Here is a 25780-nt window from a genome sequence, read left to right as displayed (position 1 = left end):
AGGCCCCAGAATTCCCACCACTGGCAGAGAAAAGCGCTTCCCCTCCTTGCCCACCTGCAGGGCCCGGGGCAGAAGCCAGCTCACCATGCCAAGCTGGGCTTCCGAGGCTGTGCATTCTGGGGAGCCCCCAGCCCTTTGCTACTGATGGGCACGAGGGGCCGGAAACCCCAAGCTTCCCCCCAGGAGCTGGGCCTGGCAGGGTGAGCACGCCGGCCTTTCTTCCCAGGGCCCTGGGAGCCCAGGGCGGCGACCCAAGAAGAGTGAGTGGCCCTTGGGACAGAAGGGGTCGCCAGTGTGTGTGCGTGCGCGCGCGCACGCGTGTGTGTGTGTATGTGTGTGTGTGTGTGTGTGTGTGTGTGTGTGTGGCTACAGCCCATCTCAAAGCTACCGAGGTTCCCGACTGTTGGGTTTCGGGAGCTCTGAGAGTCCCCCCAACGGGTGGGAAATGGACTTCGGGTTGCCAACTATTTGTTCATCAAGTGACTATGGGACAACTCTTCCCCGGGACATTTTAACACGAAAAGTGTCCTACAAGGACAGCCCTGTAAATTGGGTCTATTTCACTTCATAGAAATGTGCTCACCTTACTCTTCTAGTTTTGCTAAAGAAGGGAGGAGGTGACCCGGCCAGCGTGCCTCAGGGTTTAAGCATCGACCCAAGAACCAGGAGGTCACGACTCGATTCCAGGTCAGGGCACATGCCGGGATTGCGGGCTCGATCCCCAGGAGGGGGCGTGCAGGAGGCAGGTGGTCAATGATTCTCTCTCATCATAGATGCCTCTCTCTCTCTCTCTCTCTCTTTTTCTGAAATCAATAAAAATATACATACAAAACAGAAAAAATAAAGAATGGAGGAGATGAACTCAAGTCCGGGGCTCAGTGTCCCAGACCCCACGGGGGCCCTGTTCATACCCCAAGCCCCCAGCCCCCCAGCAGCTGTGAGTGGAGAACCAAAGGCGGCTGCCAAGGGCGGGGGGGTGGGGGGTGGGGGGGCCTGTCTTCAGTACCAAGCAAAGGGCAAGGGCCCTGGAGATGTTTAGAAGCTGAAAACCGGAAAGAAAAGGAAAAACACAACCTGAATCTATGGAGAAGTGATAACCCCCAAACGATACAGGAACCACGCTAGGAAATTCCAGGGACCTGCGCCCCCAGAGTCCCAGCGGCTACTCGGGGTGGCCCCCGTAGCATCCTGCTCGGTCCATTCTGCCCCCCCCCCCCCCGACGGGGCCCAGGACTGGATGGAGCCTGGGACAGACGTCCTGTCCCCGTGGAGCCCCCGCCCTCTGCTGGCCCCGGCTGCCTCCTCCCCTGAGGGACAAACACAGCAGACAGCTTTGCGAAGAGGTTTTAGTAGCTAAATATGGCACCACGTGTTCCAAGGCGATATAAATTACAGTATGCGGCACATACTGACGGGCTGAGGTAAAACACACCGCTTCTGCCTCACGCCGCCTCCGCGAGGGGCAGCGCGGAGACCTGGAAAACCATGTCGCTTATAAAAAAATCGTCCCCTAGAAAGGCCTCCTGAGAGGGCTGAGGCTCACCCTCCGCGAGTCCGGGACCGGGGATCGGGGATTGGGGCCCGCCGCCGCCCCTACTTCTGCCCCAGGGCTTTGTCCAGGTTGTTCTTGATGGTGTCCAGGAAGTCCGAGGTGTTCAGGAAGTGTTCGTTCAGCTTCACGCTGCCGAGAGAACACCACCCGCATGAGGGGCAGAGCCGGAGCGTGGGGGGGTCTTGATGGCAGCCCCTGTGGGGAGGGGTGTGGCCAGGCCGCCTGCGGGTCACAGGTCCCCCCGCCGCCGCCGCCCGCCGCTAAGGGGCCACGGCCAAGTCAGCGGGAGCCTGGGAAGGTCTGTCTGTTCACTGGCAGGTGAATGGGCCACTGGGTACCAGGTCCCCTGGGAGAAGCTGGGAGATGGGTACCGGCGCGGGTGGATGGGGACCAATCAGGGGGCCTGGTCTGGGAAGCTCGGCCCGAGCCCTCCCTCAGGGCTGTGGACCTGTCCTGCCCCCAGGCTCCTGGTGGCGAAGCTGACCAAAGACGGGGGCCTCGCCCTAGCCGGTGTGGCTCAATGGATAGAGCGTTGGCCTGCGGACTGAAGGGTCCCAGGTTCGATTCCTGGTCAGGGCACATGCCCGGGTTGTGGGCTCGATCCCCAGTAGGGGGCGTGCAGGAGGCAGCCGATCCATGATTCTCTCTCATCATTGATGTTTCTCTCTCTCTCTCTCCCTTCCTCTCTGAAATCAATTAAAAAAAATGGGGGCCTCTAAGAAGGGTCCCCCAGCTTCTGCCCACTGGCCCCCAAGGCCCCGGAAGGCCAGCCCTGCCCTCCACCCCGGCCACGCACTTGCTGAGCCCATGGATGCAGCCCGCCAGGTCCTTGGTCATGGCTCCGCTCTCCACTGTCTGCACGCACACCTTCTCCAGGGTCTGGGAAAACCTGCAGGGGGGCGGGCAGAGTGAGCCTTAGGCTGGGCAGCATCCGGCCCAGAACCCGCCCCGGGGCCAGCGCAGCCCCTCTCCGGGCTCACCTGATGAGGTCCTGGTTCCCGTCCAGCTTCCCCCGGTGCTCCAGGCCCCGCGTCCAGGCGAAGATGCTGGCGATGGGGTTGGTGCTGGTCGGCCGGCCCTGGGGGCAGTGGGCACAAGGGAATTAACAGCCAAAAAGCCAACCAAGGGGGCAACCTGGAGGCAGCCTTGACCGACAGGGCCGGGCCCGTCCTCCCGGCCCGTGTGGCACGCTCACCACGCTTACCTTCTGGTGCTCCCGATAGTGGCGCGTGACTGTCCCGTGAGCAGCCTCAGCCTCGATGGTCTTTCCGTCGGGGCAGACCAGCACGGACGTCATCAGGCCCAGGGAGCCAAAGCCTGAAGCGTGGGAAGAGCCTCCTCTGAGTGTGGGTGCCTCGCCCCAGGTAACCTGGATCCAGCCCACCTGCCTTCCTGCTGTCACTCAACTTATGACTCCGCCCACCCTGGGGGAGGGAGGGGAGGGCAGGCACTGTTTCTGGTTTGTCCACCCTGGTCCTGGGACTCCAGGGCCCAGCACAGGGCAGGGGAACGCTCACAGGTGGCGAGAGCTGGCCGGTCAGCATATACAGGTTTTCCACTCCAAACCTACCCTTTTGCAAATCTAGTTTGCTTTGCAAAAGGGTGAATTTGCTTTGCAAAAGGGTGAATTTGCTTTGCAAAAGGGTGAATTTGAAGCGGAACACCTGCATCTGTGGCCCCCACCTCCAGGCATCCCACAGCCCTTGGCCCCTGGGGCCCAAGACCCCACAGAATTCTGCGCACCCAGCCCGGGCTGTGGCCGGGAGGCACGTTGGAGCAGAAGGAAGGAAGCCTGCTGGCAGCACTTCCCAGGACCGCTTTTATCTGCTGCTCTTTCCGGCTACTTGCAAGCTTTGTGGTAAGTTTCCGGTCGTTCCCAAATCCATGTGCGAAGCTTTTCTGTTGCCAAGATCCCCACGGCACCAACGTACGAATGGTCAAGTCCCAAGGAAGGAAAAGCGGGCAAGTCCTCGAGGGAAACGACCTGTCTAGGAAGTTTTGCTATTGGCGCAGGGGGTGGGGGTCCCGTCTCCACTGCTTCCTGGACCTTCCCACTCACCAATTCCTTATTTATTTAGGGGTCACTGTCACCCCTTTCTCTTGCCTGCTGTGGCTTTTCATCCTTCCAGCCCAGACGGGCATCATGCTACTGAGAGGATCACCACTGAACTTTTCAAAACAAAGCCAAAGGCCAGGCCGCGATGAAAAGGCAGACGGTCTCAAAGCTCTGTAAAGCCTTTGGGCGATTCCTTATGGTTCCTCTCTGCTGGGATCTGATTTACCTTTCAGATGGAGGGTTTTCCCATCTTCCCTGATATTCTCCTACATCTGAAAGGTTTACTGTGCCCGCCCTGGCCGGTTTGGCTCAGTGGGTAGAGCGTCGGCCTGCAGACCGAAGGGGCCTGGGTTCAATTCCGGTCAAGGGCACATACCAAGGTTGCAGGCTCCTCCCCAGACCAGGCCCTGGTCGGGGCAAGTGCAGGAGGCAACCAATCGATGTGTTTCTCTCATATCGATATCTGTCTTTCCCTCTCTCTTCCACTCTCCCTAAAAATCAATGGAGAAATATCCTCGGGTGAGGATTAAATAAAGGTTTACTGCGCAAAAAAATTCTCTGCAATTTAAAGAGCACCTGCCCTAGCCGGTTTGGCTCAATGGATAAAGTGTCAGCCTGCGGACTGAAGGGTCCCGAGTTCGATTCTAGTCAAGGGCACATGCCCAGGTTGCAGGCTCAATCCCCAGTACGGGACGTGCAGGAGGCAGCCGATCCATAATTCTCTCTCATCATTGATGGTTCTATCTCTCTCTCCCTCTCCCTTCCTCTCTGAAATCAATAAAAATATATTTTAAAATGATAATAAATAATGAGCACCCAGATTGCTCAATCCCATTTGGTTCCACTGGAGCCAAACCTAGTCACTCGGCCCCTCCCTGGACAGGAACCTCAGGGTCAACACGCCTAGCCCCTGAGAACCTGAAGTCCCGGTTCCTCCCTTCCCTTCAATGACAGCCTTAGCAATACACCCGTCCAAACCGAATTTGCGATCCTTCCTCACTCAGCTCCCAGGGAGCTCCTGCCCCCTGCTGTCCACAGGGGACCTTGCAAGGAGCCGGCAAGCCCGGGTGCTGCTGCTACACTAAAGGACCTTCTCTACCAAAAGGGTCTAAAAATGACCTCGGCCAGAGAGGCCGAAGGACCCATCCCCACAGGGAGCAGGGGGCTCCCGGCGTACCCTGGGCCAGGATGTCCGACTGCACGTCTCCATCATAGTTCTTGCAGGCCCACACAAAGCCGCCTGAAGACTTGAGGACCTGAGCCACCATGTCATCAATGAGCCGGTGCTCGTACCAGATCTTATTCTTCTCGAACTCGGTCTTATAATGCCTGGAAGCAAAGGGGCCTGTTGTGGGGAGGAAGGCAGGAGGAGGCTGACAGATTGGGGGATCCCTTCCTGAGCCAAATGCCTGGGGACAGCACCCTTCCGGGGTAGGATGAGGGCCGGGGTGGGGGGGACCAGGAGGGAGGACTGGGGCATCTTATCAAGGGAGCGGCTGTTACTTCTCATAGATCTCCTGGAAGATGTCCTTGAAGCGCCCGTCGTAGGCTTTCAGAATGGTGTTCTTTGTGCTCATGTACAGCGGCCACTTCTTCTGGATGGCGTACTGGAAGCAGCTGTGCGCAAAACCCGAGATGGACTGCAGGGAGAAAGACGGGTTTCTGGCATGGTCCCCCAGGGCCAGGCCCCGCCCGGGGATGGCACCCCTTCCCTCCACACGACCCTCTCCTGCAATCTGGGCTCATCCAGCCACCTTCTGCAGGCATCTGTTGTTCCTGCTGGCCCAGCATCCCCCTCCCAACTTCTGGGAGGACACAGTCCCCGAGCTTTGCTTTGCAAAGCTACCTCCCCCTCTGCAACTCTTAGACCAGGGGTCCTCAAACTTTTTAAACGGGGCCAGTTCACTGTCCTTCAGATCGTTGGAGGGCCGGACTATAGTTTAAAAAAAAACTACGAACAAATTCCTATGCACACTGCACATACCTTATTTTGAAGTAAAAAAACAAAACGGGAACAAATACAATATTTGTATTTGCATGTGGCCCGCGGGCCGTAGTTTGAGGACCCCTGTCTTAGACCATATGGCTGGGCTGGGATCTGTCTCTAGACTCTGTGTGTCTGGCTTATCCAATCAGAGCGCCTCCTCGCTCTCTCTCTCTCGGGGCCTCTGTGATTGGCTCAGAGGTGGTCATGTGATTCAGGCTAGAACTTGCGGGAACTAGTCAAGCTGGCAGAGATAAGCCCAGAGCAGAGAGCCCGGCTCCCCTCATGCTGGCCTCACCTCGTCAGTGTTGTACATGCCCATGCCCACGCCGCCAGCCGGGAAGTTGAACACCTCCCACTCCTTGGCACTGCTGCCATCCTTTGGGGTGAACACCATCTTGAAGGTGCCGGCCCGGTCGGCCACAAAGTCCGTGGCCTTGTACTGCAGAGACGAGAGGGTGGCTCAGGCCGGGGGCTCCAGACGGAGGGGGTCCCGGGCCAGCAGAGCCCAACTCCCGCCGCGGCCCACCTGGTCGCCATGGGCGTGCCTGCCAATGGTGATGGGCATGGTCCAGCCAGGGACGAGGCGGGGGATGTTCTTGCAGATAATGGGCTCCCGGAAGACGGTCCCGCCCAGGATGTTCCGGATGGTTCCGTTGGGACTCTTCCACATCTTCTTCAGCTTGAACTCTAGGAGAGCAGAGATGACGTGGCCCCACCATAGCCCCCACCTTCCAGCCAGAATCCGAACCCCGAGCAAGAGCACAGCCAGGTGAGGGTCCTACAAATGATCCCGGAAAAGAGGCTAGAGCAGTGACGGCGAACCTTTTGAGCTTAGCGTGTCAGCATTTTTATTTTTTATTTTTATTTTTATTTTTTTTAAATATATTTTATTGATTTTTTACAGAGAAGAAGGGAGAGAGATAGAGAGTTAGAAACATCGATGAGAGAGAAACATCGATCAGCTGCCTCCCGCACACCCCCTACTGGGGATGTGCCCGCAACCCAGGTACATGCCCTTGACCGGAATCGAACCTGGGACCTTTCAGTCCGCAGGCCGACGCTCTATCCACTGAGCCAAACCGGTTTCGGCAGCATTTTGAAAAACCCTAACTTAACTCTGGTGCCGTGTCACATATAGAAATTTTTTGATATCTGCAACCATAGTAAAACAAAGACTGATATTTTTGGTATTTATTTTATATAATTCAATGCCATTTAACAAAGAAAAATCAACCCCAAAAAATGAGTTCGTGTGTCACCTCTGACACGCGTGTCATAGGTTCGCCATCACTGGTGGAGTGTGAGTGTGTGGGCCCTGGAACCACACTGCCTGGCTTCAGGGCCCACTCCACCACCTCTGACTGTGAGTCCCGTGCAGGTGGTCTAACCCGAGCTACAAAATGAACGTAGTGACAGCCCTAGCCGGCCTGGCTCAGTGGATAGAGCGTCAGCCTGTGGACTGAAGGGTCCCAGGTTTGATTCCAGTTAAGGGCACATGCCCGGGTTGCAGGCTCGATCCCCAGTGTGGGGCGTGCAGGAGGCAGCCGATCAATGATTCTCTCTCATCATTGATGTTTCTATCTCCCTCTCCTTTCCTCTCTGAAATAAAAAAAATATTTTCAAAAAGAAAAGAAAGTAGTGATAAAACACCTACTCTTTTGGATTGCTGTGAGGATTAAATGAACTCATACATGAAGTGCCTAGAACAGTGCCTGGCACATGGTCTGACTATTGTTACTCCCACATGGTACTGGGACGTGTAGCCCGATGAACCCTGGCAGCACACGGCCTCACCCGGGTGCCCTGGTTCTGGCCGCAGAACTGCCACTAATCGCAAGGGCCGGGCCTGAGTTATCAAGACTGTGACCTTTAATACTCTTATCCAGAAAATGGGGATATATACATCCCAGAGTTTGGGATAATAAAAAGGAAAACTTGCGAGAAGAGCTTAGCACGAAAATAATTCCAATACCCTAAGGTCAGTACAACCCAAAAGACAGGAGGAGGCCTGGGGGGTGGGGTGGCGGTCTTGAATGCTTCCTTCTAGGTCCCTGATTCTGCCAGGATTAAGGGGACAGAACTCTGCAAACTTCTACACCACCCTCTCTTGGCCTTTCTAAACCTGGCCCCTCTATCCACACACCACTGTCATTTCATGGAAGCCTTAAGAACATCCCTCAGGACCAGGGACCAGCAGCCAGTGACCCCTGTATGGCCATGGCAGGACGCTAGTAACGTCCCCCGGAGCCCCCAAGGCTCTGAAGAATAGAGGCCTGGCACACAGTCCTCCTCTGGACAGAGGTGGCCCAGGTCTCTCTGTCCACCTGCCTGCAAAACAGTCCAGGAGGCCAGAGGGGCAGCCCCCCCAAGCGCCATTCTCATTGTGACAGCATCAGCGTCAGCTTCCTCCTCCTCCTTCCTGTCACCGATGGCACCTCCACTGGCCAGAGCCACACATCACAGCAGAAACCCCATTGGCCTGGGAGCAGGGAACGGATTCTGGTCTTTGCTCGATCACACCCCGACTGTGGAAGCTGAAGCCGCCCCTCCCCAACCCCATCTACAGGGACCACTGTCGCCCAGGCATTTGCGGGGAGACTGGGGTCACGTCCCAGCCCACCCACCCCTCAGGCCCCCGCACCTTCCACACGGGCCTCATCGGGAGTGATGGTGGCGCACTTGACAGCCACGCTGTACTTCTGGGTGGCCAACGCGGAGTCAATGGTGACCTGGTCGTCAGTCTTGTCACGGTTTGGGAGCCCCAGGTCGAAATACTTGAGCTGGACGTCCACGTGGGGCAGGATGAGCTAGAGACAGAGGCCAGGGCAAGGCGTCAGCCCAGATACGATGACTCACGGGCATGTGCAGGCTGCGGCAGGGGACACTCAGTCAGGGCAGGGACGAGGGAAGGCCAGGAGAGGGGGGAGGGGGGCAGCGCAGCAGAGGGTGAGAGTCAGCCATTCCTCGGTGGGGCCCGGCCAAACCTGGCTGGAGGCCGGGGCTCCGGAGAGAGGCCGGCAGCCCCGCAGAGGGCTCATCCCCTAGCATGGACCATATGCCCCCGCCATGGCCCATCAACTCAGCCAAACCCCAACCTCCAAGTGCATCGCTATTCTCTAAACCAGGGGTGGGGCCCAGTGGTTGAGCGTCGACCTAGGAACCAGATGGTCAGGTTCGATTCCCAGTCAGGGCACATGCCCAGATTGTGGGCTCGATGCCCAGTGTGGGGTGTGCAGGAGGCAAATGATCAACGAGTCTCTCACCATTGATGGTCCTATCTCTCCCTCTCCCTTCCTCTCTGAAATCAACAAAATATATTTGAAATGAATAAATAAATGAGGGATGGGGAACATCTGGCCTGCAGCCTGTATAAGGCCCACGGAATCATTTGGTCTGGTTCTGTCAAGACATTAGGGGTGAGTTAATTAAATGTCTGACCGGCCCTGGCCGGCTTGGCTCAGTGGATAGAGCATCGGCCTGCAGACTGAAGGGTTCCAGGTTCGATTCCGGCCAAGGGCACATGCGTGGGTTGCGGGCTCCATCCCCAGTAGGTGGTGTGCAGGAGGCAGCCGATCAATGATTCTCTCTCATCAGTGATGTTTCTATCTATCTATCCTTCTCCCTTCCTCCCTGAAATCAATAAAGAAATATTTAAAAAATAAATAAATAAATGTTTGACCAAACATAGCAGGATAATTTTTTTTTTTTAAGCAGGATAATTTTTAAGCTGATCATTTTGTATGGCACATGAATGATGTTCTAAACATCCTAATGGCCCTTGGCAGAAAAAAGGTTCCCCACCCCTGCAACAGTGGGTTCCCTCATCTCCCCCATTCAGAAATGGCGCCTCTCAACCTTCTCCTTGTGGACACAGATAAATTGTAGGGTCTTCACGTGGACAACACACTCTCCCAGGCAGAACCCAGTGACTTGGAGAAGCCAAGAAGCCTCCCTGGGAACCACGTGCGGTGGTGGTGGTGGCTCAAACAAGGCCCTGCCCTACAGAGCGCACCACGGCCACCACTCACAAAGACATCCCTGCACCACTCAGAAAAGGTGACCTCGCCCTAACCGGTTTGGCTCAGTGGATAGAGCGTCGGCCTGTGGACTCAAGGGTCCCAGGTTCAATTCCGGTCAAGGGCATGTACCTTGGTTGCGGGCACATCCCCAGTAGGGGGTGTGCAGGAGGCAGCTGATCAATGTTTCTCATCGATGTTTCTAACTCTCTATCCCTCTCCCTATCTCTCTGTAAAAAATCAATAAAATATATTTTTTAAAAAAAACAAAGAAAGAAAAGGTGACCTCCAGCCAGCAGGAGTGGCTCAGTGGCTGAGCGTCGACCTAGGAACCAGGAGATCACGGTTCGATTCTGGTCAGGGCACATGCCCGGGTTGCGGGCTCCATCCCCAGTAGGGGACGTGCAGGAGGCAGACGACCAATGATTCTCTCTCATCATGGATGTTTCTATCTCTCTCTCCCTCTCCCTTCCTCTCTGAAATCAATTAAAAAAATAAACAAAAAATAAATTAAAAGAAAAGGTGACTCCAGGCACAGCTGCACCCACACCAGCCCTGCCCTCCTTCACCCCCTCGAGGCAGCACGTCGGACAGAGGGGGTGAGAGGGACAGGATACGGGCCTTTCCAAACCTGGCGCCTCTATCCACACACCACTGTGGATACAGATTGGGACACGCAGGCTTCGGCACCAGCTGGGGGCACAGGCTGCCGAGCACAGGCCGCTGCCAGACGCCCCAAGAACCACGAGTGGACTGACACAGCGGAAGGATGGGTGGGAGGAGGGAAACAGGACTGCGGCCGCCCACCCCACGAAGGGACAGGGGCATCAGGTGATGGGTGGGGCCTGAAGCAGGGGTGGGGGGGAGAGGCCTGTGCTAGGGCGGAGCACTGAGCCTGGCCCGCCACGGGGAGAGCTGCCACCCACTCCAGAGGGAACTACCTTGTCCTTGATGAACTGCCAGATAATACGGGTCATCTCATCGCCGTCCATCTCCACCACCGGCTTGGCCACCTTGATCCTCTTGTCGGCATCTAGGACGGGCACAGACACAGCATGAGGCCCCTGGGGAGGAGGGTGAGGGAGCCCCCCGCACCAAGGGGAGAGCAGTGGTCAGCCTGGCCACTGAGATCTCCTCCCCGGGGATCTGAAGGCAGAGGAGACAACGCAGAGAACTGGAGCCAGCCGGGGCTGCCCTGTCCAGCAGCACGTCGGGAGAGGCTGCCGGGGGCTGCTGACACCTGGCTCCCCAGGCAACCCAGGATCCCCTCCCCTCTATTTTTTTTTTAATTCTCATCTGAGGATATTATTTCCATTGACTTTTAGAGAGAGTGGAAGAGAGAGGGAAAGATAGAAATATCGATGTGAGAGAAACACATCGATTGGTTGCCTCCTGCACGAGCCCGGGCCAGGGAGGAGCCTGCAACCGAGGTACGTGCCCTTGACCGGAATCGAACCCAGGGCCCTTCGGTCCGCAGGCCGATGCTCTATCCACTGAGCCGAACCGGCTAGGGCTTCCCTGGGTCCTTCTAATAACATCCTCTCAAACGCGGCCTGCCACTCACTCGGTCTGTTGCTTGCAACCCGAGAAGCTGACTAACTTGCAATGAGGAGGGATTGTATTAACACCTCCTCCGGGCAGGACAGCGTCCCCCACCGTTTGCACGATTCCATTCACTCCTCCCCAAGGGAGTATCATCACCTCCGCTTTCGAAGTGAGGAGGCTGAGGTCCCCGGGTTACAGCTTGAAAACAGGAGGATTCGCACCTTGCAGGAGAGGAAACAGGCTGGGAAGGGAGCTCAGAACTGGCCCCAGTGGCTCAGGTCGGCCAGTCCTGCCAGAGAAGCATCACAAGACTGGACGAGGGGGAGGGCAGAGGGGAAACCAGAGCCAGGGAAGCTCTTCAAGGAAATTCTGACTCAAGAAAAACCCGACAGCCTGGGAAGTGCATTCCAAGGAAAACTCAAGAAAATGGCCCAGCCCCAGCTGGTTTGGCTCAGTGGCTAGAGCGTCGGCCTGCGGACTGAAGGGTCCCAGGTTCGATTCCAGTCAAGGGCACATGCCTGGGGTTGCAGGCTCGATCCCCAAGTAGGGGGCGTGCAGGAGGCAGCCGATCCATGATTCTCTTATCATTGAGGTTTCTCTCTCTCTCTCTCTCCCTCCCTCTCTTTTCCTCTCTGCGATAAATAAAAATACATTTTTTTAAAAAGAAAAGAAAATGGCCCATCTAATTCGTCAGTGCAGGCTGCCTTGGAGGAGGCTTGTTGACCCAAGGGGCACCCAAGCTCCAGATCATCCCTCCGCCCGCAGACTGGAGGAACCAGTGACATCTATGCAAAACCTGCAACCGGGTTGGGTAGCTCAGTGGGTTGGAGCGTGGTCCTGATACGCCAAGGTTGTGGGTTCGATCCCTGGTCAGGGCACATACGAGAAGCAACCAACAAAAGCGTAAGTAAGTGGAACAACAAATAGATGTTTCTTCCCTCTCTCCCTCCCTTCTTTTCTCTTAAAAAAAAAAAAAAAAAGTGTCGAGATTATTCAGAGACAGGAGGGAACACAGATCCCTTGCTCAAGTGCAGCCTCAGATGCCCTTGTGAGTCAGACATAGAAAAGCAGAAAGCAACACAGACTGGAAGGAAATACTTCGCTCCCTGGAGAACAAGGGATTTGGGGCCCAAGCTACAGCATTCCTTCACCCTTGGTGGCCTAAAGCTTGAATGGAACAGGTTTTAGGACCCGCAGAAAGTCTACGGGGCTGTGGCAGGGCGACCTTGATTTCTAGGAGCACTTCCTATGAGTTCATTTGAGGAGAGCCAATCCAATGTTTAAAGAACATATTGAACCCTAATCAGGATCCCTAAGGAGAGATTCATTTAGGGGCCAGTCCTAACGGTTGCACACTTGAGCTCCATTCAAGTTTTAGCTTCATGCCGGCAGCTCGTGGGCTGTGGACACCACGCTTCCTCCGTGAGGGAGTTGAATGTCAAGGTCACAGCTGTGCACACAGGAGTCCAACCCTCAGAGACCACAGGGCCCACAGGCTCATTCTGTTTGGCCCACATAGTGTTTTTCTTAAGTATTAACTGGTGGCCACATTTTAAAATCAGGAGATTGTAACAACCAAAAAATCCCAGCCCTAGCTGGTTTGGCTCAGTGGATAGAGCGTCAGCCTACAGACTGAAGGGTCCCAGGTTCGATTCTAGTCAAGGGCACAGGCCCAGGTTGCAGGCTCCATCTCCAGTGGAGGTGTGCTGGTGGCAGCCGATCAATGATTCGCTCCCATCATTGATGTTTCTATCTCTCTCCCTCTCCCTTTCTCTCTAAAATCAATAAAAATATATATATTAAAAATGTTTTTTTAAATCCCAAAAAACAAGTGGGTAAAGGACTTGAATAGATAGTTCTCCAACGTGATAGATAAAAAAGCCAACAAGTGCGTGAAAACATGCTCAACCTCACTAATCATTAGGGAAATTCAAATCAAAACCACAACGAGATACCACCTGGACCCCTTAGAATGGCTACTATCAAGAAACAAACAGATGCCGAAGCCGGTTTGGCTCAGTGGATAGAGCGTCGGCCTGTGGACTGAGAGGTCCCGGGTTCGATTCCGGTCAAGGGCATGTGCCTGGGTTGTGGGCATATCCCCAGTAGGAGATGTGCAGGAGGCAGCTGATCGATGGTTCTCTCTCATCGATGTTTCTAACTCTCTATCTCTCTCCCTTCCTCTCTGTAAAAAAAATCAATAAAATATATTTAAAAAAAAAAGAAAAAAAGAAACAAACAGAAAACAAGTCAACACTTGTTGGGCTCATGCCGGCAGCTCATGGGCTGTGGACACCACGCTTCCTCCGTGAGGGAGTTGAATGTCAAGGTCACAGCTGTGCACAGGGGAGTCCAACCCTCAGAGACCACAAGGCCCACTTGCTTACAACCAGATGCTAAGCGCCTCTTCCTGAAACACCTTCAACACAACAGGGCCCGCCCCCAAGGAGGGAGGATGGAAGGGAAGACCTACAGGTAGTGAGCAGAGAGCAAGCAGCGCCTTTGTCAAGGTCAAGGAGCTGGGAACAGTGACGAAAACCAGGGCAGGATGCGGAGAAACGGGAACCCTGTGCACGGCTGGTGAGGATGTAAACTCGTGCAGCTGCTCCAGAAAACAGTCCCATGCTGCGCCACTTATCTACAAATTAAAAACTAGAGCCCGGCCGGTGTGGCTCAGTGGCTCAGCACTGACCTGAGAACCAAGAGGTCACGGTTTAATTCCCGGTCAGGGCACATGCCTGGGTTGCGGGCTCCATCCCCAGTGTGGGGCGTGCAGAATGCAGTGGGTCAACGATTCTCTGTCGTCATTGATGTTTCTATCTCCCTCCCCCTCTCTCTCTTCCTCTCTGATATCACTAAAGATATATTTAAAAACAAAAACAAAAAAACGAGAATCTCCATGTGACCCCACCAGTCCTACTTCTGGATATATATATATATGGAAGAAGCAAAGCAGGGTCTTGTACACCCATATTCATATCAGCATTACCCACAATAGCCCAAGAGCGCGGAGCAACCCAAGTGTCCATCCACGGATGAATGAACAAACCAAATGTAGCATGCACCTTCAGGAGAACAGGCCCGGCTGGTGTGGCTCAGTGGTTGACTGTTGACCTATGAACCAGGTTGCGGGCTCAATCCCCAGTAGGGGGCGTGCAGGAGGCAGCCGATTAATGATTCTCACTCATCATAATGTTTCTATCTCTCTCACTCCCTCTCCCTTCCTCTCTAAAATCAATAAAAACATATTTAAAAAAAAAAAAAAAAGAGGAGAACAGGACTCGGAAGCTAATCCAGGAGAATTAAGAAAAATTTTCCTCCTAAAGGCTGAACAATGTTCATGATTCCAAGTTTTCTAAGACTGGGCTCCTCACTCCTTAACCATGGATGTACCCGCTTTAAAACTAAAAAGGGAAGCGACTCCATGTGTTAGTGATGTGGGACCTACCCCAACAGCTTTCGCTGCTTGTTCTTTTGTTTCAAATTGCACAAAAGCAAGTTTACTTTGTATCTCTTACCCTGTGGTATAGTTATATGACAGCATTGCAGCCCTGGCCAGGTAGATCAGTGAGTTACAGTGTTATCCAGGCACTTCAAGGTTTCGGGTTCAACCCCCCAGTCAGGGCACATACAAGAATCTACCAATGAATGCCAAAAAGTGAAACAACAAATCAATGTTTCTTTCTCTCTCTAAAAAAAAAAAAATTACCATCTTTCCCAAACACTCTTTCAATCCAGCGGCGTTTAACATTTTGGGAAAGCAACTCCTATGATAAATTAGAAGCAGTATTCAATATGTAAGGATTTAACAACTAAGCTTTTTTTTACAATTCCTGTACCTTACTCAGAAGCTCAATGAACGTTAACTTGATATTTTTACGGCAGAACGTACATGCAATGGAATATTATGCAGCCTTGAAAAGGAAGGCAATCTGGTCACACATGACACAACACAGATGAACCTTAAGGCCTTCAGGACACTGTGCTAAGTGAAACAAGCCAGTCACAAAAAGACAGACTCACCTTATATGAGGTGCCTAACGAAATCAAAGTCATAGAAACAGAAAGTAGAAAGGTGGTTGCCAGGGGCTGGGGTGGGGGGAATGGGGAGTTATTGTTTAATAAGTATAGAGTTTTAGTTTTGTGAGATGAAAAAGCTCTGGATATTGGTTGTACAATAATGGAAATACACTGAACACTACTGAACTGCAGACTTAAAAATGGGTAAAATGGAAATTTCTGTTATGCATTTGTACAACCTATAGATATAGAAGCCTAATATGCAAATTGTCCCCATGGGAGTTCAATGGGGAGACTGATCGTTCCCTATGGCGTGTGCTGACCACCAGGGGGCGGCACATAACTAAGGAAGGCCCCGGCCAGCAGCTGGAAGGCCCCGATCGGCCCTGATTGCTGGCCAACCCTAGGGACCCTACCTGTTCACGAATTTCGTGCACCGGGCCTCTAGTAAAACATAAGAAATAAAGGTTCAATTAAAAAAATTAAATCAGTCCAAAAAAAAAATGTAAACACCTTAGAAGATTTTACATAAAAATCCAGCCTTTCTGGTGACAGGATTGAGAAGTACAGGTTGGTAGTTACAGAATAGCCACAGGGATGTAAGGTACAGCCTGGGGAGTGTAGTCGATAATATTGTAATTATGTGTGGTGGGGGACTGGAAATAGGGGGCACACTTTGTAAAGTATATGATTGCCTAACAACTATGTGTGTACCTGGAACAAATACAAAATAACACTGAATGCAAACTGTATTTGAAAATAAAGTTTTTAGCCCTGGCTGGTTTGGTTCAGTGGATAGAGCGTCGGCCTGCGGACTGAAGGGTCCCAGGTTCAATTCCGGCCAAGGCACATGCCCAGGTTGCGGGCTCGATCCCCAGTAAGGGGCGTGCAGGAAGCAGCCAATCAATGATTCTCTCTCATCATTGATGTTTCTCTCTCTCTGTCCTTTTCCCTTCCTCTCTGAAATCAATAAAATAAAAAAATAAAAAATAAAAAAAAGATAGCCCTAACCGGTTTGGCTCAGTGGATAGAGCGTCGGCCTGCGGATTGAAGGGTCCCAGGTTCGATTCTGGTCAAGGGCATGTACCTTGGTTGCGGGCACATCCCCAGTGGGGGGTGTGCAGGAGGCAGCTGATCGATGTTTCTCTCTCATCAATGTTTCTGACTCTCTATCCCTCTCCCTTCCTCTCTGTAAAAAAATCAATTAAAAATATTTTTTTAAAAAAAAGAAAAGAAAGTTTTTAATTTAAAAAAAGTAAAGTAAAATAAATTAAGAATAGAAAAAAAAAATCCAGCCTCTCTTGAAGAATGAGTTGCTTCCACAGGCTGAGCCCGTGCTGGCTCTCGGCCCAGATGGGATGGGCTGAGCTGAGGCGGCCTCTCTCTCCCTGCCAGGCCTACCGCCAGGCCTACCCCGTGTCTCTCAGAGTCCCCTAAGGCATGGCTGTTGTTCAGCCAAATACGGTGGAGACATTCCCATCATCTGCCCCCCTGGGAGGCAAGTGGCAACAAGCACCCTGAAATCCCAGGAACAGAGGCTGGGCCTCCCTGAATGCCTCCTAGGGACACCATGAAATCTTCAGATGAGACGTTGCACCAACACTGTCCTCCCGGCCAGGGTGTGGGGATGGGATTACAGCAGTCCCAGGAGGTCCGTTAGGCCAACTGTCCTCCCCGTGTGGGGCTCCCAGCACCCAACACCAAGTAAGGATTTATTTTTATTTTCTTTTTAATATATTTTCATTGATTTCAGAGAGGAAGGGGGAGGGAGAGATAGAAACATCAACCATGAGAATCATGGATCGGCTGCCTCCTGCACGCCCCCTACTGGGGATCGAGTTGCAACCCAGGCATGTGCCCTGACGGACAATCGAACCTGCGACCTCTTGGTTCTTGGGTTGATGCTCAACCGCTGACCCACACCTGCCGGGCCCAAACCCATCCCCGGTTTTCAGGATCTGCCTGCTGCTGCAAGTTCAAGGCTCAAGGTACCCGAACAGCAGCTGCCTGCAAGACCACTGCTTCTACGGCATCCGTACCCATACTCAGCCAGCACGGCCCAGCAGAACAAGGAGCCCCAATTCCGGGAGCAATTTTGGAAGACATTCTAGCATTTTCCTCCCTTTCTCTCACACCCACAGTCAAACCATCAAAAAGCCCTACTGGTTCTTCCTTCAAAATACATCCAGAATCCAACCACTTCTCACCTCCCCCAGAGCTACCACGCAGCTCCCAGCCAGGTTATACCTCCTACCAGGTCCCTGAGGCCAGAGTGCTCCTGCTAAAATGCAAAGCAGGAGCCCTGGCTGGTTTGGCTCAGTGGATAGAGCGTCGGCCTGCAGACTGGAGGGTCCCAGGTTCAATTCCGGCCAAGGGCGGCACATGCTCGGTTTGTGGGCTCCATCCCCAGTAGGCGGCATGTAGGAGGCAGCCGATCCATGATTCTCTCTCATCATTGATGTTTCTATCCTTCCCTCTCCCTTTCTTTCTGAAATCAATAAAAAAATATATTTTTTTTTAAAAAATGCAAAGCAGGTCATGACACTCCTCTCAAAACCCTGCAAAGCCTCTCCTTTCAGTCAGAATAAAGGCCGAGGTCCTCAAAAATGGCCTGAAAGCCCCCTCAACCCTCACCACGTCCTAGCCCATCTGTCGCTCACCATCATGGACTCTGAGCCACCGTCGTGCGCAAACGCTTTCCTCTCTGCTTCTCCCACAGGCCATAGAACTCCATCCACCAAGACCTTGACCCCTGCAGTTCACTCTTCCCTAGATAACCAAACGCCCTGCTTCTTATACCCAAACTTTCACACACACCTTCCTTGCTCATTTGTTCTCCTGTTAGCATATATCACAGTAAACAAGACTTCTATCTTTTTAAAAGAATATATATTTTATTGATTTTTTACAGAGAGCAAGGGAGAGGGATAGAGAGTGAGAAACATCGATGAGAGAGAAACATCGATGAGCTGCCTCCTGCACACCCCCTACCGGGATGTGCCCGCAACCAAGGTATATGCCCTTGACCGGAATTGAACCTGGGACCCTTGAGTCTGCAGGCCGATGCTCTATCCATTGAGCCAAACCGGTTAGGGCAAGACTTCTATCTTGTTTACTGTCTCCACGTTAGAAGTTAAGCTCCACGAAGGGCAGAAATCTGGGCCTCTTATTCCCAGCTCTGTCCCTAGTACCTTGCACAGTCCCTGGCGCACACACGGCAGAAGCACACTATTTGCTGAAGTGAAGGCATGAATGAATGTCAAGGTATGGTCAGTTGGGCCTGCTGCCCTGCCCTCACCTCCTGTTTGGAGGGAATGTGCTTCCCGCGCCCCCTCTCCCAGGATGCATTGCCACACAGCGGCGGGCGAGTTCTCACCATTGGACTGCACCAGACCATCAAAAATGTACACAGAGGGAATTGTGCCAGGCACGGGAGAAGCTCACAATTTATAGTGTGTGAATATTTGCCACCTGCTGGCATTTTCCACCTGGGTTTGCAGAAGAGTAACGTCCAGGGCAGGCCACGGAGTCCGGCTTCCAGGAACTGGAGAGCAGTTTCCAGCTCATACCCAGCGCACGAGGCCTCGGCCTCACAGACAGGATTTGGAGACAGGCCCCAGGTTTTACTGGACCTAAACACAACCACCCAAACAGCTCTGAAGGGGCAGCTGTGGTCTTATGTGATGTGCACATACTGAGCCAGGCCAGTGTGCTCAATGGTTAAGCATCGACCTATGAACCAGGAGGTCACGGTTCGATTCCCGGTCAAGGGCACTTGCTGGGGGTTACAGGCTCAACCCCCAGTAGGGGGCCTGCAGGAGGCAATCAATGACTCTCTCCCATCTCTTTCTATCTCTTTCTCCCTCTCCCTTCCTCTCTGAAATCAATAAAAATGTATTTTTTTAAAAAAAGAACTCTACTAGGTTTGCAAAACCTTGAACCATCATTAACTAAATTTCCCTTGAATCTATGAGCACAGGCAAGTCACCAAGATCTGAAGAGTTAAAAGGTAGCCAAGAAAATTAAGAAGTTCTCCCACTAGGAGTGGAACAGAGAAAGGCTAGATGAGTAATTCTCCCAACAGGTGGTTAGAAGGAGCTCACGGTCACATACCCAAACTCTGTTTTATCAGAACCACACTGGAGGCCTATAAGTTGCACAACTAGAAAGAGACACGTGTGGGAACCACCAGACAGCAAAGACACAGGGTGTTTTAGCCCAAAAATACTCTTTCCGTGACATCAAGGGGAATGCCAACTATTTTGTCTCTGCCAGCGTTGCCTGGTACCAAGCTAGCAGAGGTCAGAATCGTATACTCTCACGTCCAACTCAAATACCAGGCATTCTTCCCATTAATAACCAACTTTCGGAAGGACCGGCGATTGCCTGCTCTTTTTATGTGTTACCAAAATTCAGGCCACTAAGGTGCTTTGTTTTCTTGTTTGTGTGTGGAGGGGGTGGGGTTCTTTTTAAAAATATATTTTGTATTGATTTTTTAGAAAGAGAGGAAGGGAGAGAGAGAGGAACATCGATGTGAGAGTGAAATATCAATTGGCTGCCTCCTGACCGCCCCCTACTGGCAATTGATCCTGAAACCCCTGCCTGATAGGGAATCAAACCCAAACCTTTTAGTGGCCAGAAAACGCCCAACCAACTGAGCCATATAGGCCAGGCTTTTTTTTTTTTCTTTTTAAAAATCAAAAAAAAATTTTTTTTATCATCAATGCAGAATAAAAAGGAGAATTGGAGGCGGTATCTAACTTGCACCATCTTTTGCTGAAGGTGGTGCCTATGGGAAACTTGGTTTTGGGGGCACTTGGAACCTTGGGATTGGGGGGCTGACCCTTTAGAGACAAATCCTAGAAGTTCAAAAGCAGAAATGCCCCTTTCTCCTTGGCAAGTGAGGGGGGGGGTGCTGGGGCCCCAACACTAGTCAGCTGCTCCCACACCGGGTTAAAGATTACCTACACTGGCAGGAGAGCCAGGCTGCGTGAGCCCCACCCCCTCTTCCTCACTCTCCTGGCTCACCCCAAGGGGCTCCTGGCCAGGTGAGCATAGGGGTTTCCCGGACAACAGGCATCAGACCGGGACAAGGGACCTACATTGTTCCCTGCCATTTGTAACGGGCGGTGGAGAGCCAGGGTGCAGGCCGTGCCCACATACCAGCAGGGGCAGCCTACATTGATCATGGAGGTTCAGGCTACGTCCTGCTTCCCATGACCCCACCGCTGTCTCCTCCGCTAAGCCGGGAGCTAAGGGTACCCCGTGAGCTGTGAACAAAGTCTCAGCATCGGTGAGCCCGGCAGGGCCGAAGAGCAGCGCAGGAGCCGGCCCGCGAGAAAAGGCAAATCCAGCCAAGGACAGGGCCTGGGATGGAGCCTCAAGTGCAGCGACAAGGAGAAGGGAGGGAGTCCAAACAAAGGGGGAAATGAAAAGCACGCTTCTCCAGCTGTCGCATAAAAAGGCTCCAAAAATAGCTGACGAGGGCCTGGCAGCCAGGAGGGGTTACAGCGCGCTTGGCTGAAAAGGAACGGGAAGTGCATGCCTCCTCCCCCCTCCCGCCTTTGTCTGAGCAGAAACAGCTCGCGGGGTGCTCCGGCCCCCACCCAGTTGCTCGTCTCCCGCCAGCGCGGGTGGGATCCCCTCCTGGTCCGGGACACCCCCCAGCACCTCCATACAGTTAAATCGAGTGCGCGAGGCAGCCCCGATCTCTGCCCGCCCCCACCCCACCCCCCGCAACCCCCGCGCGCAGGGCCGCAGGGCTGGCATCGCCCGGGCCACCAGTTGCCACCGTCCTTCAAGTCCCCACCGCTGCGCCTGGCGCGGCCTGGGAGCTCGGGGCAGGGGGCCGCGGAGCGAGGCTGCCGCCCCGCCCCGCTCTTTGTGCGCCCAAACCCGCGGTCTCGGGCCAGCGAGCGGCCCGATCGCGCTCCCCGGCCCCCGCCCGGAGGCCGCCACGTCGCGGAGCCCGGCGCGCGCCCGCCTGGACCCTTCTGGCACTCACAGTGGCGCCGCGGCTGCTCCTGCAAGTTGGGGCCCGTCAAGGCGGCCGGAGCCCACGCCGGCCCGGAGCCCGACGCCCTGCCGAGCGAGCGCACGACCCGCAGGTAACCAGCCATGCCGAGCAGAAGGAACCAACCCCGCAGGCGAGATCCGAGCGCCGGCCGCTGCTCCGCTGCCTCGCGGCGGGCTGCCCAGACCTGGGCGCCGGGCGCGCGGGCACGGCGGGGGCGGGGCCGCCGGGGCCGCCGTCCCATTGGGCCGCGCCGGGAGGGGGCGTGGCCAGGCGGCGGGACACGCCCCCTCACGCAGCCGGCGCTGCACCCGCGTCGCGGGAAGCCCAGTTGGAGCCGCGCCAGAGGCGGGTGAGACGGTCGCCTGGGACCCGCGCGCGGGGGGCGGCGCTGGAGGCTGAGGGGCGCCCCCTCTCTCCAAGTCCCCTCGTTCAAATCAGGGTGTCAACTGCCGGCACAGCTTCAAAACCCAAAAAAGGCAAATCTGAGGAAACACCTGCGTCCTTCGCGTTCGCGGCGCTGAAACCCTGAGGCGCGTTCGCCCAGCGCGCGGCGTGCGCTCTGGAACATAGACCGCGGGCACCTCAGGTCTCCTCGGGGTCGCGCTCAGCTCCTCGTGCCCCCTCCCCGGGGGGTGCGGACTGACCGGAGCCCCCCGACTGCGTCTCTCCGCCGAAGGTCAAGCTGCCAGTCCCCGAAGGCACCCAGCGTGGCCGCGGAGGGGCGTCCTCGCAGCCGCAGGCCTGCACCCCGGCGCGCGCTGTCCTCAAGGACACACACCCCGCTGCTTCCAGGTGGGTGCCCTTCGCGCAGCCCGCGCCGAATAAACTCAGCGTTCGCCCAGGTAAACAGCCCCATTTTTTTTTTTGCCACGTTTTCATAGAAAAGACCATCCTGGTTGGTTCTGTCAAAAACACCCAAGGTTCGCCCTGGCCGGTGTGGCTCAGTGGATAGAGCGTCGGCCTGCGGACTGAAGGGTCCCGGGTTCGGTTCCGATCAAGGGCACATGCCCTGGTTGTGGGCTCCATCCCCAGTAGGGGGGCGTGCAGGAGGCAGCTGATCAATGATTCTCTCTCATCATTGATGTTTCTATTTCTCTTTCCTGCTCCCTTCCTCTCTGAAATCAATAAAAATATTTTTTTTAAAAAAACAACCAAGGTTCCCCACCCTCTTTTTACTGCCCGCCCCTCCCTTCCCCCCTCTCTCTTTTCACCCATTTTCTTGAAATGAGACACCAACAGGACTGGGGTTTTATGTAGAAAAAAAAAAAAAAACTGTCCCCTTAACCCCCACCCCACCTCACCCCCCTCCACCCTCACTTTTCCAGTCACAACTCACTCCAGATGCCTGCACCCTCTTTCTGCTCTGCGTTCCCCGCTTCCCCTGCACAGTGGACATTGCCAGATGGAGCCGGGCCAGGAAAGCGACCTTGAATTACTAATTTCACCACTTCCTTCTCCCCGTCCCAGCCAGGCAGAGCCAATCACGCTCGGGCCCTGAGGTCCACAGACTGAACCCCCCCAGGCCAGGCTGCTTTGGGGCCCCCCCAAAGTCGGAGGCGTCCGTCAAATGCCTGTTCTTGGGCCAGCACATCCCAGAATGACCTGTGGCAACCCGTTCACTCTGTTCCCAATTCTGTTGCTCAAAACACAAGCGAGAGCCCTGGCCAGTGTGGCTCAGTGGATAGAGCCTTGGCCTGCGGACTGAAGGGTCCCGGGTTCGATTCCCCTCAAGGGCACATGCCTGGGTTGTGTGGGCTCAATCCCCAGTAGGGGGCGTGCAGGAGGCAGCCGATCCATGATTCTCTCTCATCATTGATGTTTCTATCTCTCTTTCCTACTCCCTTCCTCTCTGAAATCAATAAACATTAAACACACACACACACACACACAAGCAGAGACCGTGGAAGCCTCTGGTATGTGGCTCTCATGCCGTCCTGGTATTACCGTGCAGCACCTGGGCCTCCACACCTGTAAACCGGGAGAATGCACCCCCCACCCGCACCCCAAGGATCCTTCGGACCCAGATGTTCTGCTTCAGTTATGTGTGCCATACTGCCCCTTCTGAAGTGGCCATAAAAGATTGCTGCCCACCCCCAGGGACTCATCTGCTCCTCTAGGTCAGTGGTCCCCAACCTTTCTGTGGCCACGCCCCATCTAAGCATCTCTACCATCCTGATGCACGCCCCCCCCCCCGTGACATATCATTCTTATTATTCAAAAAGTGAGCTCCTATTCACATGGAGGAACCCTCCAAGGCCATGAACTTGGTCTGAACAAGCTTCCAAAGAACATGGCATCCATGAGAGAGAAAAATAAAAGAACGAAAGGACAGCCCTGGCCGGTTTGGCTCAGTGGGTAGAGCGTTGGCCTTCAGACTGAAAAGTCCCAGGTTCGAATCTGGTCGAGGGCTCATGCCCAGGTTGTGGGCTCGATCCCCAGTGGGGGGCGTTCAGGAGGCAGCTGGCCAATGATTCTCTCTCATCATTGATATTTCTATCTCTCTCTCCCTCTCCCTTCCTCTCTGAAATCAGTAAAAATATATTTTTAAAAAACACAAAAAATAAAAGGACAGTGGAAGGACTGAGGAAGAAATCACTAAGAAATTGCTAAAAAGAAAATAGTAATAATATGAAGTGATATGAAAAAATAGCAAATAAAGTTTCAGAACAGAGAACTGAAATGCATAAATGTCACAATATATATTTATAGACTATACATGAGGTCCCTAGGACCATAAGACGTGCAAAAGATTCACTGTTAATAACTCATTCTCAAATTACCCCCCTTAAGCACCAAATTGCCCCCCTGTGGGCCATGTGCCCCACGTTGGGAGCCACTGCTCTACATGGTGGACCTGTGTGTCAGGGGCCTGGTAGGAGGCAGTACTGAAGCCTCAGTGTGTTCCAGAGTCTGGCCTTTGCCTGCAGAGGGATCGAAGTGGGGGCACATGTGTCCTTTGCAAGCCCAGGGCAGCGGAGGTAAGATCTTCAGGTTAAACTGCTTCTCACTGCCTCCCTCCCAGGGCTCCAGTTCCAAGCCAGCCTTCCTTAAACAATGCCTGGGAGGCAGCTGCTATCAGCTCCATTGGCTCAGAGAGGTCTGGACACTTGCTCAAAGTCACACAGCTGGGAAGTAGTAGAATTCTAGTTCATACCCGTATGCCTGGCTCATAGATCATTGCTTTTTTTTTTTTTCATCCTCACTGGAGGATATTTTTCATTGGTTATTTTAGAGAAAGTACAAGAGAGAGGGAAAGACAGAGAGAAATATCAATGTGAGGAAAACACATCGATTGGTTGCCTCCTGCAGCACCCAGACCAGGGCCCGGGCCAGGGAGGAGCCTGCAACCGAGGAATGTGCCCTTCAGTCCGCAGAAATTCAAAATTGGAGCAAGAGGAAAATGACTGAAAAGTAACATCACCTTTTTTCCGGAGCTTAAAGGTTGCTCCGTGATGCTGAAGTCATTTGTTATGATTGCCTCATTGCCCTGGCAAATCATTTCTCGGAGCCTCAATTTCTTCATCGGCAAATGGATGTAGTTACACCTACTCCTACTAATTATTAGGCTTGAATAGATTCATGCTGATAAAATGCTTAGAAGGTACCTGGCATACATCAACTATCCACTGAGCCAAACTGGCTAGGGCTCATTTCTCTTCGAAGGAGAAAAACATAGGAAAACTAGAAGCCCCTGTTTATTGTACTTTTTTTTGGAATTCCAAGAAAAGGTGCTTAGATCCTCCAGTTTGGTCAGCAGAACTGGAAAGTCCCTCCCTTGCACACTGTAATCAAATCCCAGCCCTAACCGGTGTGGCTCAGTGGATAGAGCGTCGGCCTGCGGACTGAAGGGTCCCAGGTTCGATTCCGGTCAAGGGCATGTACCTTGGTTGTGGGCACATCCCCAGTAGGGGGTGTGCAGAAGGCAGCTGATCGATGTTTCTCTCTCATTGATGTTTCTAACTCTCTATCCCTCTCCCTTCCTCTGTATAAAAAAAAATCAATAAAAAAATATATATATTTTTAAAAACCCAATTAGTTATTGAATCTAGGTCGTGTGCAAGTTCCCTGTGGAGGCACAAAAATGCGTATCGCTCAGTCCCTACCCTCCGGGAGCAAGACACACATCTCTGCAATCACCCCAAAGCAGGCACAGAGAGAAGCGTCCCCAAGAGGAGTTTAGGTGACACAGGCGGCATCTGGCAAAAAGGAAGTCACCTCTGATGGGGGGGACCTGGTGAGCGTCAGGGAGGAACACCCATCAAGCTGGCTCCTCAAGGATATTTATAATCTGAGGGGAAGCTGGACAGGCAGATGGACTTGCTTTTCACCCAGGGGGACACTCAGGGCATTTGTTTTGTGGTGTGTGTGTAGGCAGAGGGGAACATCTGGCAACAGCAGTAAGAGGATGATAGGGGATCAGGCCTGGGGAAGGAAGGAAGGAAGGCCAGGCAGGGTGCCTGAACCAGGGGCAGGCCTGACACAGGGTCCTGGAAGGACCCGGAGAAGGCCAAGACTCCAGAGATGGTTTAGAGATAGAATGGGCACCCCCTAGACCTGCAGCCGGTGGAGGAGTCAGAGTGACTCAGAT

The 25780-nt window shown here is 53.7% G+C and overlaps 1 protein-coding gene and 1 long non-coding RNA gene across 3 annotated transcripts in view; one reads left to right on the top strand and one right to left on the bottom strand.

The window, feature by feature from the left end:
* Positions 1 to 1328: 1328 nt before the first annotated feature.
* Positions 1329 to 21383, bottom strand: IDH2 (isocitrate dehydrogenase (NADP(+)) 2). The gene is made up of 11 exons (XM_036355779.1): positions 21181 to 21383; positions 10553 to 10644; positions 8237 to 8402; positions 6122 to 6282; positions 5891 to 6034; positions 5112 to 5248; positions 4786 to 4937; positions 2757 to 2869; positions 2533 to 2630; positions 2349 to 2441; positions 1329 to 1681 (listed from the first exon to the last, which is right to left on the bottom strand). Exons 1-11 carry the CDS (start codon positions 21293 to 21295, stop codon positions 1594 to 1596), a joined length of 1359 nt encoding a protein of 452 aa, XP_036211672.1. The 5' UTR covers positions 21296 to 21383; the 3' UTR covers positions 1329 to 1593.
* A 138-nt stretch (positions 21384 to 21521) lies between these two features.
* The window catches only part of LOC118679182, a 35332-nt gene continuing 31073 nt past the window's right edge, over positions 21522 to 25780 (top strand). For both annotated transcript variants that reach the window (XR_004975168.1, XR_004975167.1), the window contains exon 1: positions 21522 to 21984. This is a non-coding gene — a long non-coding RNA (uncharacterized LOC118679182). The remainder of the gene's footprint in view (positions 21985 to 25780) is intronic.

This window comes from Myotis myotis, unplaced genomic scaffold (assembly GCF_014108235.1).
Source record: "Myotis myotis isolate mMyoMyo1 unplaced genomic scaffold, mMyoMyo1.p scaffold_m19_p_23, whole genome shotgun sequence".
NCBI lineage: Eukaryota > Metazoa > Chordata > Mammalia > Chiroptera > Vespertilionidae > Myotis > Myotis myotis.
The sequence above is the reverse complement of the archived record's forward strand: the minus strand, read 5'-3'. Positions and strand labels throughout refer to the sequence as shown.

What these genes read in the sequence shown, in the direction of transcription:
- IDH2 (XM_036355779.1), bottom strand. Translation starts at nt 21,295, where the DNA reads ATGGCTGGTTACCTGCGGGTCGTGCGCTCGCTCGGCAGGGCGTCGGGC. An exon ending in GGCACGCCCATGGCGACCAG is followed by an intron (nt 6,035 to 6,121) that starts GTGGGCCGCGGC and finishes TCGTCTCTGCAG; the next exon opens with TACAAGGCCACGGACTTTGT. An exon ending in ACTATCGGGAGCACCAGAAG is followed by an intron (nt 2,631 to 2,756) that starts GTAAGCGTGGTG and finishes CACTGCCCCCAG; the next exon opens with GGCCGGCCGACCAGCACCAA.